Source organism: Arvicanthis niloticus, chromosome 14 (assembly GCF_011762505.2).
Source record: "Arvicanthis niloticus isolate mArvNil1 chromosome 14, mArvNil1.pat.X, whole genome shotgun sequence".
Taxonomy (NCBI): domain Eukaryota; kingdom Metazoa; phylum Chordata; class Mammalia; order Rodentia; family Muridae; genus Arvicanthis; species Arvicanthis niloticus.
The window spans coordinates 26,535,600-26,548,163 of NC_047671.1; the positions used below are offsets into that span (position 1 = coordinate 26,535,600).

Genomic DNA, 12,564 nt, shown 5'->3' on the forward strand with positions numbered 1-12,564 from the left:
AAAAAAAAGCCCCAGGCCAGATTGTTTTAGTGCAGAATTCTATTCCACTTTCAAAGAAGAGATAATACCAACACTCCCCAAAGTATTCCACAAAACAGAAACGAAAGAAACACTGCCAAATTCGTTCATAAAGGCACAATCACCCTGTTACCTAAATCACACAAAGACTCAATAAAAAAAGAGAATTTCTCTTATTAACATTGCAAAAATACTCAATAAAATACTCGAAAACCAAATACAGGAACACATCAAAAAACGTTTTCCGCCATGATCAAGTAGGGTTCATCCCAGGGATGCAGGGATGGTTCAATATATAAAAGTCCATCAATGTAATCCACCATATAAACAAACTGAAATAAAAAAGACTACATGACCATCTCATTGGATGCTGTGAAAAAGCCTTTGACAAAAATCCAACACCCCTTCATGTTAAACGTCTTGCAGAGATCAAGGATACAGAAAGACCAAAAGAGTCAACTAACCAGGACCCTTGTGGCTCTCAGAGACTAAACTACCAATCACAGAGCATATACAGGATGAACTTAGGCCCACTGCACATATGTAGCAGAAGTGCAGTTTGATCTTAATGTGGGTCCCAAACAACTGGAATACGGCTATTCTGTGGGGTATGTTCTTCTAGCTGAGCTGCCTTGTCTGACCTCAATGGAAGAGGATACACCTAGCCTTGCAGAGACTTGATGTGCTAGGGTTGGGAATACATGGGTTGGAGGGATTTTACCCTCTCAGAGGAGAAGGTGAGTGGGGATGGGAGGATGAACTATGGGAGAGGATAGCAATCAGGATGCAAAATGAAGAAAGAAAGAAAGAAAGAAAGAAAGAAAGAAAGAAAGAAAGAGAGAAAGAGAGAAAGAGAGAAAGGAAGGAAGGAAGGAAGGAGGGAGGGAGGGAGGGAAGGAGGGAGGGAGGGAGGGAAGGAAGGAAGGAAGAAAGAAAGAAAGAAAGAAAGAAAGAAAGAAAGAAAGAAAGAAAGAGAAGGGAAAAGTAGAAAGAAGGAAAAAGAAAGTAAAATGAACTTTTAGAGGTAATTGTATTTAAAGCCAAATACAAGGTAGGTTGCAAACATGTTCAAAGAAAAAGAGTTATAACAGTTAAGACTCAAAAAGTTTAGTTTAAGAATCCAGTGGAAGAACAAAGGTATAATTGGTCAATGTGGATGAAAGGAGGAGATAACACCACTCCATCTGATTGTGGGTATGCCAAAAGACGCTAAGCCTTCGGCTCCTGGTTGTTCAGTCAGTCTCTTTCCCTTTTTCTCATTCAATAATATTGTTTCATATTATATGTTCAGATATATACATACATGCACATATTTTATGAATGTAATTGTGACAAACATTCAAGCCTGAAACTTGTTTTTCCTTGTTATATCTCCTCAGCATATATTATTTGTCAGGAGATTTGATGGTTTCATTTCAAAAGTAGCAACTTGGTTGCTTTTCATTTACCATAGAATCTCAGGCAATACAGTGTTTGACCTCATGACTCAGACTCTATGAAACATACTAATTTTAGTTTTGAAATTATTTTAAATTTTCAGTAATATGATTCATTTGTCAAAGGACCAAGAAGCATGAGAATTGTAGATGTAGAAATGGATCTTTTAATAGTAAAGGCGTTCTACATTTTTACTGGATCCAGGACCCAATAATCTGGGCAAAAATTAAGAATCAAAGTGAGTCTGCTTGAAAGGCACTATGGCTTCCTAGAAGACTCACAGCAGTATGAGGTAAGAGGATTCAGGAAGATAACAAGAATATCATACCTCTCCCTACCCCCTGGTCCTCCCAAGGAACCCTTTCTCTGCCTTGACCCACCCCAAATGTGATTCCGAGAGAGACACTGCAGAAGGGGAGGCTAGATCATAAATAAAACCATATTGTTCAAGGCAAGGCATTGCCTTTGCCTGTAATGTTTGGGATGGACCTTCCCACTCAGTGAGGAAATCACTTGGGATAGGACTGGAGACAAAGAAAAAGAAAAAAACCAGTCCCATCTTCCTTGAGGTATTCAAGTTTCTAATGTCAATTATGGGAAAGAAAATGAAAATTTGCCAAATACCTAAATAAATATTTATGTGCAGCTACTGTTTAATTGTTGAAAGTGTCATTAGATGCAAATTCCAGCAGTTCAAACATTTTCTCACCCTGTTCATCATGCAAAGCTTCCTACTCCAAGCGGGGCAGGGAGACTTTGTGTGAGAAATTGCAGAACCGCATTTAATAAAAAATGCAGTGAGTTCTACAAAGAATCTGTCTGAGGAGATTAGAGGTGGATTTCTGCCTCAGGGAAGATAGAACTGAGCTAAAATCCAACAGTCACACAATGGCCAAAGGAGCTCTCCAGGCACAGGGAGGAGCCAGGGCCGAGAAAACAACTGAAGAAAAGATAGGTCAAGGTGGCCAGAGCCTAGAGACAGGGCTGGTGAAGGGTGTGAAGGGAAGCTCGGGATAGAGATAGAAATAGTGAAATTCTCTTTTACTCATCAATTGTTGCCACTATCACAACTCAATGGAAAAATTATCATTATGCAGTGAATGGTGGCTAACACACAAACTCACAACTGGCCACAGGGCAGAGAATATGTGTCCAAGGAGTGCTCAGACACAAATGACACACCTACCTCTCCTCGCTCCCCTCCCACCTATACACTTACACATTAAGGAGCGCACGTGCGCGCACACACACACACACACACACACCACCACCAACACCACCACCAACACCACCACCACCACTGATACTCAGAGAACATAGCAGAAGAAGAGGCAGAAAGACCCTGAGATTAGAGAAAAATAATGTCTTCTGGATGTGACAGGGCCACTGCATTCTTGAACTCACAGCAGCTTTGTTTGATTCCATGGGATCTGCAAAAGACCAAGCCAGTCAACACTCCAGCACTGAGTGGGAAGGTGAGCCTCCACACGTATCCAAAAATCTATGGACAGTAGAAGCTTTCTCAAGGAGGAAGAACCAGTTTTCTTTCAGGGCATGGCTCCTGGAAGGTTAACTGTGTTCCAGTGCTTGACCCCACAATTAGGAATATATTAGCAGCACATGTTGGAGTTGATAGGCTATTTTAAATGGGGACATAAATTTGGCAGGTAGGGAGGTTTAGGAGGAGTTGGATGAGTTGGGGTGAACAAGATCAAAATATATTGTATGAAGTTCTTGAAGATTTAATAAAAATATTTTATACAGAGGAATAGCAGGACATACAATAAGCGGGGAAATAGAAAAAAATAGGGAAAAACTTTGTGGAGAGGGGAATAATATATAACACCCAAATGTTTGAAAAAGCTATAGGAAAATATTATTTTATGTTCACTAAAAATTCAAATGTACTACAGGTAATGCACATATTGTTCAAATGAAGTCGTACCCCTTGTAGAAATGCTCTCTCCAAGAGGCATAGATTATCTAACAAACTTGGAAAAGTCCCCTTCAAGTTATTGGTCAGAGTAACCCAAGAGGCTCCCCAAACAATACAGCCTATTGCCATTGCCCTTGGTTTCCTCTCAGAACCAGAAAGTAAAACTCTATAGCTGAAAACATGCACACTTCAAACACAGGAATCAAATTAGATATGATATGAAGCCTCCTCCCTGAGGAATAGCTCTTACTATATCATAGTGTCATGGAAGGTGATAGGCAATCTTCCAAGGGAGACAAGCAATCAATACTCCTACTCAACTGCAAAGCCTGGGTACCACAACAGTGACCAGCATGGCAAGATATTCTCAAGTGTCCAAGGGTGATACATCTTGGGAGTAAGCCACCGCCTCCTAATTGGACTTACAGCCTACTCAGTAAGAGAATTCATGTCTACTATTGTAAACCTACCCAACTACCCATGGTTGGTAAAGCTTTGAACTTTGAAAGAGAACCTACTACTGCCACTTTCTTAAACCCTGTACATTTTCTGACCACATTCTCAATACCCACCTATATATCCACAGAAAAATGTAGCCTTCACCCGCTAATCAGAAAAGGATGTTAATTCTATAGCAGATGGGGACTATTAGTTAATCAGTAGCTGATTAAGATGTAGAGAAGTAACAGGCCACGGGGATCCAAACTCAATCAATAATTTATCTAAAATGTAACATCTACACTTAAGGCTCAGGGAACATTGCAGAAGAGGGGATGAAGAGACCGTAAGAGTCAGAAGACCAGGCTATATCTGCTGCAAGACTGTGTTTTCTATATAGGACAGGGAATCTACTACACCCATGAAATCTCAGTAACATATTTGACTTAAGAAGACCTACATATGATAACACAAATTTGGTTTGTCAACAAAGATGAGGAAATATCACAAGGCCCCACCCCCAGAAGAAGAGCTACAGGCAGTCAGTGATGGCTGAGAGAATGAGAATCTGTCTTCTCCAGAGATGAGCCTCTGATGGGTGAGTCAGTGACAAGTCATCAGGATTAAACACACACACACATGAGTAACACTGAATGGACTCAGTGAGGTGTGTGGGCTAGGGGACATGGGAGCAGGACAGGGAAGGAATTGAAGTAGGGAGAGGGTGGGATAAAAACATGTGTGCATGAAATTCTAAATCAATTAAGTTGAATTAGAAATTAATTTAATTAAATTTAGAAATTCCCTACATCAATCAGTATGGTTGTATCTCAAAGCAAGGGGTAGCTGTTGAAAAGTTCCAGGCAAGTGGCAATGCTTAGAGCAGCCGTTTTCAAAGCTGGCCATTTGTTTGATCTTGTTAGTGGAAATGAATACAGCAACACGAGAATAATTAGAGGATGTGCTGGTGTATTGAGAGATGTTGAGTCCCAATCACAGCCGTACCATGGACCATGATCCACATCAGGTAGATTAGCTTTTGTCTCTAGACTTCAGTCCTGCAAGATCAAGTCTTTGCCCTCTATTTTTTTGAGATAAAGACAACCAGGACCCAGAAAGGCTTATTAATCCACTACCAATCTCAGAGGCAAAACCCTGACAGAGCTGAAATTTAAATTTAAATTTAAATTTAAAAATTTAAGTCTCTCAAATTTTAAAACAGATGGCTTTTAGTGTCCAGTTCTTAACTGCTTCACGACATCCTGAGCCTACTCAAGGAAATGTTCATGAAGGGGCATGAGCTGAAATCTGGAAATTCAAAGCAGACCCCTTCCTGATGGGACACCTTTTAGCATTTGTCTTGGGGTTGGCCAGATTCTAGTCTCTATAGCGGGGGAAAATTCTCCCATTTTTATTCCATGCATTTGCTTCCCTTGGCTTTTGCTTAATTCTCACTGACTTGCATCTTTCCTTTAACCCCAGCTCTGTCTGGGTATCTATCCTGTCTAGTCTCAAGGATCAACGTAGCAATTATAATACACAGGCTACATCTAGGATTTCCCTGTGATTTCTACTTTTTCATATTTTATTTTATTAAATACTAAATTTCATATAGTATACAGTTTCAAAATGGCTTTTATATACTGATGCCCAATTATAAACAAGCTAAGACACACAAATTTCTAAGTATGACACATAGTAGGTCTTACTGTTGGCCAACAGTCCATTTATGCTCCTCTCTCTCTGTGAATGCAATGGAGTCTCATTGTTCATACATACACACATCCATCCATACACACATACACACATATATACATAGATAGAACCTAGGCAATTCAACGTTGTGTTCCTGTCAGGAAAACAAGGAGAGAATGGTTTAAGCCATGGAGGCTGTCACATGTGCCATTTTCATCAGGGCCCTCATGAGACAGGAAGTGAATCTGCTGTGTCACACAGGTTTCTGTTCTTAAGGACCTGCGTGCCTCAAATGAGTAATTCTCTAAGAAACTATTATTTTACTGTTTAAAGGTGAATCTTTTCAATAATGTAGCACCCTCTAACTTTGATTGATTACTTTTCTAAGTCCTCAATTTAACAAATGCACCTCTCCCAAGCCAAGGGAAGGAGGTCTGGGGACAGTTGGAGGGGAAATGAGATTCTTTCCACAGCAGTCTGAGCTCGTGAAAGATTTATCTCACATCTCCGTGTGGCCTCAAGCCACATACGCTCTCAGAGTCACCGGACTTCTAAAGTAGTTTTCTTTGTTTGTTTGTTATTCAGTTAAATTGACCAGAAATGGAGACTGGAAAGAGCTGATAAGCATATATCTGCAACAAGTGAAGCAAAGGGGGAATCATTAGGCACCCTAAAGTATGAAAAACAAACAAACACAGTTTACACAGGAGAGAGGATGCTGAACTGAAATTTTAAAAAAGCAATTATTGGAGGTTTAGTTGTCAATTGTAACTTTCTGGGGTGGGGGGGAATATCCATGATCATATGAACTTTGCTATACAGGCATATTTTAGGAAAAGATCATGTAGAAACACAGAGTGAAATCATGCTGAACTGGCCTGTAGTCTCCTGGGCAGTTGCACCACCTCCTGCCAGCTGACTCCCTTAGCTTTTTGTTCCTGCCATCAATACAAAATTGGAAATCAACTTGGCTGAGGATACCTATCTCCACAGAAGATTTTGCAAGCAATTGCTAGTCCATACCAACCATTGGGTCTTCAGTATCTCTGAGAGTACCTGGCTGAGTAGGAGCCCTCCACAAGGAGTGCCCTGGTGAAAGAATCACTGAACTGCCAACATCTGTCTCTCTGGAACTAATTTTTTTGAGATGACTCAGGAAAGCAAAGAAAGATACCAGGTGGTATCTGTTAGGTCACTGGTGTCAAATGCGGTCTGCTCCACACATTACTCTGCTCTTACCTATCCAGGGAAATGCAGCAGAGGTGAAAAATCGATGCTGTAGTGAGTAGTACATCCAGAGAGGTCCGGACCAGGCAAAACATCTCCCCATAAATCCAGATGTGTTGGACCAGCTCCATGGCACCAAAAGGCATCACCAGCACCGAAACCAGCAGGTCGGCAAAGGCAAGAGACACAATGAAATAGTTGGTTTTTATTTTCCTGTGAGTGAAAAGGTGGTGGGGGAAGGGTGTGAGGAAGAAGGTGGGGAGAGCCAGGGAAGAATCAGGGAGAGTGGAAGGAAGGAACAAAAGGAGGTAGAAAAGAAAAGAAGAAATCACACATTAAACATAATCCATGAGTCTCAATTTTCTCTTCTGCACCACGGCCAAGGAGATTCTCTGTGCTCTGCCCTCATGCCCCAAAGCCCTTTTTTGCCTCTCTCTTCTGCCCTTCTGGCCTGACCAGAGGCCGTTGGTGTATGGAGAACCATTCTGAGGTTCCACACAGTTGTGCTTTCTCCTGCCTACTCTTCTTGCCAGTGTCCACCCTGCCTTTGGTCACAGCTGAGGCATTCCCAGGGAGCCCTCTCAAGATGCTGCCTTCAGACAGTGTTAAGCTGTAGCATTCTCAGCAGCTACAGTGACCTCTTCTGAACCCACCATGTGTGACTCCAGGCAAAGTTCTGTGTTGTTTTTGTCTCTTCCTCTTTACTGGGTCAGGGCATGTCTGGCTTAGAGACAGGTTACCTCTGTCTCACCTCTTTTTTCATGGTCCAATGCTACATACCCAGGCCATGCACTAGAAATACCCTGTGGATTTTAGGAAACTTCAGTGCCCAGGGTTCAACTCAGATCAATTAGACAAAAAAAAAAAAAGACAAACAAACAAATAAAAAACTGGGTGGATATCATCCTCTTCTGCTGAATATTGCTACCTAAGTTACAGGATGGCCAATTAAAATTTGATGTTTAACAATGGATACTTTTAAAATATAACTGTCTCCAGACTATTACACAGGCCACACCAATACCATACAGTATTGTTTTGAAAAATATATTAAGTGATTATAATTGTAGCTACAGTTGAGGCTGGTAAGATATAAAATGTGGTAGATATAGTGTTTATTCCCTAAATCAATCTTTAGTTATGGTTGATTTATTCCCTGAACCATTGATACATAGATAGATAGATAGATAGATAGATAGATAGATAGATAGATAGATAGACAGACAAACAGATAGATTCCAGAAAGGATGGAAGTACTCCAAGGTGTTCTTATGGTTATGTTGGTGTTGGGGTTGTAGGATTATGTGTAGTCCCCTTTCTGTTTTTCAAAATCTGTCCTCATGAAAGTTTTCCATCATCATGATAAATTACAATAGAAATTACTCAGAGTCAACTTTACAGGGAGATCCCTCTGACACCCATGTTTGCAGAGAGTTCCCCTTGTGCTGCTCACCTGAGCTGCCTGTCCCTGCACACAGCCACCATCACCAACAGGTTGCCCAGGATGGCCATCAGGATAACCACTGCAAGGAACGTGAGCAGCAGGACCTTCTCCACGGACCCGAAACCCTCGTTAGAACTGGAGGTTATGGAAACACAAAACACCCAGATGTGAGGGAGCATCAGACACATTGGAAAGGCCATTCATTTGCCCCCCGCCCCTCCCCCCCAGTCTTCAGGAAGGTCACATCATCATTACCCAACAATAGCAACATGTTTTATGCACCTGAATCTGCCAAGGTCTGCCATCACTTGACAGTATCCCCAGTTGGCTGGAGAATATGAGAGGGAGACTGGGAAGGTGAATAGTTAGCCTTGACTGCATATATTTTTGTTTTCCTTCAGACTCACCTTGCCTAGTAATTAGGTATGTACTTGGTTGATTTCTGGGTTTCACACCTGACTCATCTACAGTGCAAGTTCCTCCACACCAGGACCTCAGCTATTTGATTCATTGAGGTGTGTTCAACTCATGATTCTCGCTTATCAGATGGAGGAGATGATCTGTGATCAATGGGTGGTAGTCACTGAAACCAAGGTCTGCATGAACACAAGGGCTATGCGTTTTTTATCCTATTCTAGCTTGAGTAAAAGCTGCGGTTTAAGCTGTGTAATGTCTAGAAAGAAACAGCCATACTCAACAGGTGTTCTTGTGACAGTTCACAAATGACCTCAACATTCTGTGAAGCTCAAAGGATAAGAGGTCCTGGGACCTCTTCTACTTCATGACCTGTTTCTTCACTGATACCTAATATCTCTCTGACACTCACATCCTTGTCAGTTTCAGTACCTGATTAGACTCCACAATTTTTTTTTTTTTTTTTTTTTTGCCAGTATAAGATCAGGTTTTGGTTTATTAGGTTGAAGTGAAGGTTCCTTCTCAACAAAAGCACAGCATTTGCAGGCTACTCTGAAACTGCAGGGAACAATTATGTTCCTAATGTCACAAAAAGGTCCTTTTAAGAAGTTTGAAAAAGCCAGGCAGTGGTGGTGCACACCTTTAATCCCAGCACTTGGGAGGCAGAGGCAAGAAGATTTCTGAGTTCAAGGCTAGCTTGGTCTACTGAGTGAGTTCCAGGACAGCCAGGGCTATACAGAGAAACCCTGTCTCAACAAAACAAAACAAAACAAAACAAAACAAAACAAAACAAAACAAAACAAAACAAAATGAAGTTTGAAAAAATTTTAAACTGTTGGACATGAAGTGAACACATCAGCATGGAAAACTGGCGGTGGTAAGCTGTTGGAACACTTTAGGGCTCCATCTCTGCAGCGTTGATGCCCATTCATATAGAACATGCTATCAGTGTTTCATATAGAACATGCTATTAGTGTTTCATATAGAACATGCTATCAGTGTTTCATATAGAACATGCTATCAGTGTTTCATATAGAACATGCTATCAGTGTTTCATATAGAACATGCTATCAGTGTTTCATATAGAACATGCTATCAGTGCTCAGCTGCTACTTGTCATTCCTGCATGCTTATGTTCAACCCTTAGGTGACGTGCAGCAGCCAAGCAATATTTCTCATCTTCATGGTGTGGACTGCCTGACATAACTTTCAGAATTATTTTATAAATATCTCCCTCTCAGACTGTCTCTGGTTATATTTTCATTGTAACTTCAAGTGACAGTAAAGTCTCTGGTCTATAGTGTGTGCGGTGTGTGGCCATATGCAATGCATACTGCATAGGCACATGCTAGTTTGCTGACTGAGTGACAGGCATGTAATATTCCACAAAGGGAGGCACATTCTTCACTGTATTCCAAAGCATTCTTTGAAAGCATAGAGGAGATCTTACCTAAAATAGAGAAGATCCAGCAAAAAAAAAAATTTTAAAGGGGGGATTTCTTTTTAACGATCAGAAGGAATATTCCACTTGAAATAAGAGTAGATTAACATATTTATTCATAAAACCCTAAGATGGGCCTAGTGTGTCTATAAGAAAAATAATGCAGAGAGTAAGCAGATATGTAAGAAAATAGGGAGTGTTAGCTCCAAAAAGGATAGGGAGATGGGGATGGTCTGTGGAGGTTAGAAGGCTACCATCGTTGTGTTTGAAGAGGAATGTGTATGTGTGCACACGTGTGTGGAAGTGTACTCTCCTATGTGAGCATGTGAGGAGGCAGAATTGTTTCTCCATTATTTTTAGGGTTTTATTTGGGTTTTTTTGTTTGTTTTGGTTTGGTTTTGAGAGAGAGTCTAACACTAACTTAGAGCTTGTCACTTGGGCTATATTGGCTGGCCAGGGAACCAAAGGAATCCACCTGCCTTTGTCCTCAAGTCATAGGCAACACCACCATGCCCAGCATTTACTAGGTAAACACATGTGTGCATGTATATATATATGCACTCACACACACACGTGTGCATACACATACAAAGGCACACACACAAACACATCTCTATACCTGCTTCTGTACAAACACACATACACTCTATACGCAAAATTTTTTAAATTATATTCTTATTTATTTATTTGTTTGTTTGTTTGTTTATTTTGAGACAGGGTTTCTCTGTGTAGCCCTGGCTGTCCTGGAACTCACTCTGTAGACAAGGCTGGCCTCAAACTCAGAAATCCGCCTGCTTCTGCCTCCCAAGTGCTGGGATTAAAGGCGTGCACCACCACTGCCCGGCCACAGAAAATACTTTTAAGATTCTGGTTGTGTTGCTCTACCCAGAAAACTGATTTAATTGTTCTTGTCTGTAGTCTGAGTGTCAGAACTTTTGAAGCTCCAAATTATTCTGATTTGTAACCAAGGTTGAGTCTCACTGAAGAAGGAGATAAGAACCTTCTCATTGCCAGGGAGAGACTTCAGTGGCTTCCTGGAATTGCTTTGAATTTATTTCAGAACACCTGGCTCAACTGAGAGACTGATTCACAGTTGTTAGAATAACTACAGTCAAAACAGAGCAAAATAAACAAAACCAAGTGTTACCATCAATGTAAGGGATTTGGAGTCTATGTGTATCTCTAATGGGATTATAGAAGGCTCAGTATATTCTCAGAATGACCACACAAACCCAGAAATTCAGTTGTAAATACATATTCCAAAGAACTGAGAACAGGAATACAAACAGAATGTTTTATACCAACATTCTTAGCAGCATTAGTGATAAAGGCCTGGAGACATAATCTAGTGGTTTATATCTGTGAACAGACAATAAATTAATCAGAATGTAATAGACATGTAAACACATATATGTATTGGAATATTATGTTTCCATAAAAGGCATGAAGGAATGACATACGCTTCAATATTGATATACATTGAAGATATCATGCTGGGTGAAATGCACCAGAAATAAAAGAGCAAATATGCGATTCTGCTTATATTAAAATCACAGAGTATACAAATTCACAAGATAAGAATGTAAATTGATAACTCCTCAGGCCTGGGGGTGCAGGGTAATGGGAATTGTTACTTAATAGGTAAGAGTTAACCTTTGCGTTGCTGGAAAATTTCTGGAAATAGTATTGATGATAATAGCTCCACACCATTGTGGGTGTACTTCTTATTACAGAAATGTTTGATTATAGTCATTATTTAATATATTACTGATCAATTGTCTGTTTGTGTTTTATTATAATACCAAAAGAACATATGGATAAGTATACATCATGATGCTAATGTAGAAGACTTCTGTGTCAGTGGCCAGTTGATCTGGGTATTTTAGGCTACTTTCTTATCAACAATGGCTGATAGAAATATATCATTAGCAGATGGATTCTCTACATAGCTCACATTCTCCATTAGAACTGCTTTCCCTTGGCTGATTTCCTTCTTTTAGGAAGAGAAAACATGTTCAGAGTGTTTGTGATGGACACCTCTGGCTGCAAAGAATATGTGTTTAAAGAGCACTGGGCACAGGTTCAATGTCATGGTTCATTTGTGGCACAGCAATGGGGAGCTGGAAGAGGGTAAACTTTTAATTGTGAGTGATAAGCTCAATTGAACCATAGAGTGAACTTTTATAAATAGGCAAAAATAAGTATAAATTCCAGTAACAATGAGTAAAATAAATTAGAAGCTACTCTTTCAAAATCTGTGTTAGATCCTTGGGTTGCCTCTGACATCCTCCGGGAACACCGTCAAGAGCAATTAGACAGTTCTCACCACAGAGGTGACATCTATACTAAATGGGCTCTTTGACAGCTTTTCCTATGAGAAATTCTTCTTTCGTTTCTTTTTCAATGATCTTTTGACCCATTAACAAAGAAATTCTATAAACTTGCTGGCCAGATTTAACACTTTCTCTGTTCTCAGTAAAAGAAAATGCAAAGACTAAACCCGAGTTCTCTCTA

At 40.4% G+C, this 12,564-nt stretch overlaps 1 protein-coding gene across 2 annotated transcripts in view; it reads right to left on the reverse strand.

The window, feature by feature from the left end:
- Positions 1 to 12,564, reverse strand: part of Htr4 (5-hydroxytryptamine receptor 4) — a 176,477-nt gene that overhangs the window by 78,618 nt on the left and 85,295 nt on the right. For both annotated transcript variants that reach the window (XM_034518230.2, XM_034518229.2), the window contains exons 3-4: positions 8,205 to 8,330; positions 6,764 to 6,964 (exon numbers count right to left, since the gene is read on the reverse strand). In XM_034518230.2, the coding sequence (XP_034374121.1) occupies positions 6,764 to 6,964; positions 8,205 to 8,330 (327 nt within the window). The remainder of the gene's footprint in view (positions 1 to 6,763; positions 6,965 to 8,204; positions 8,331 to 12,564) is intronic.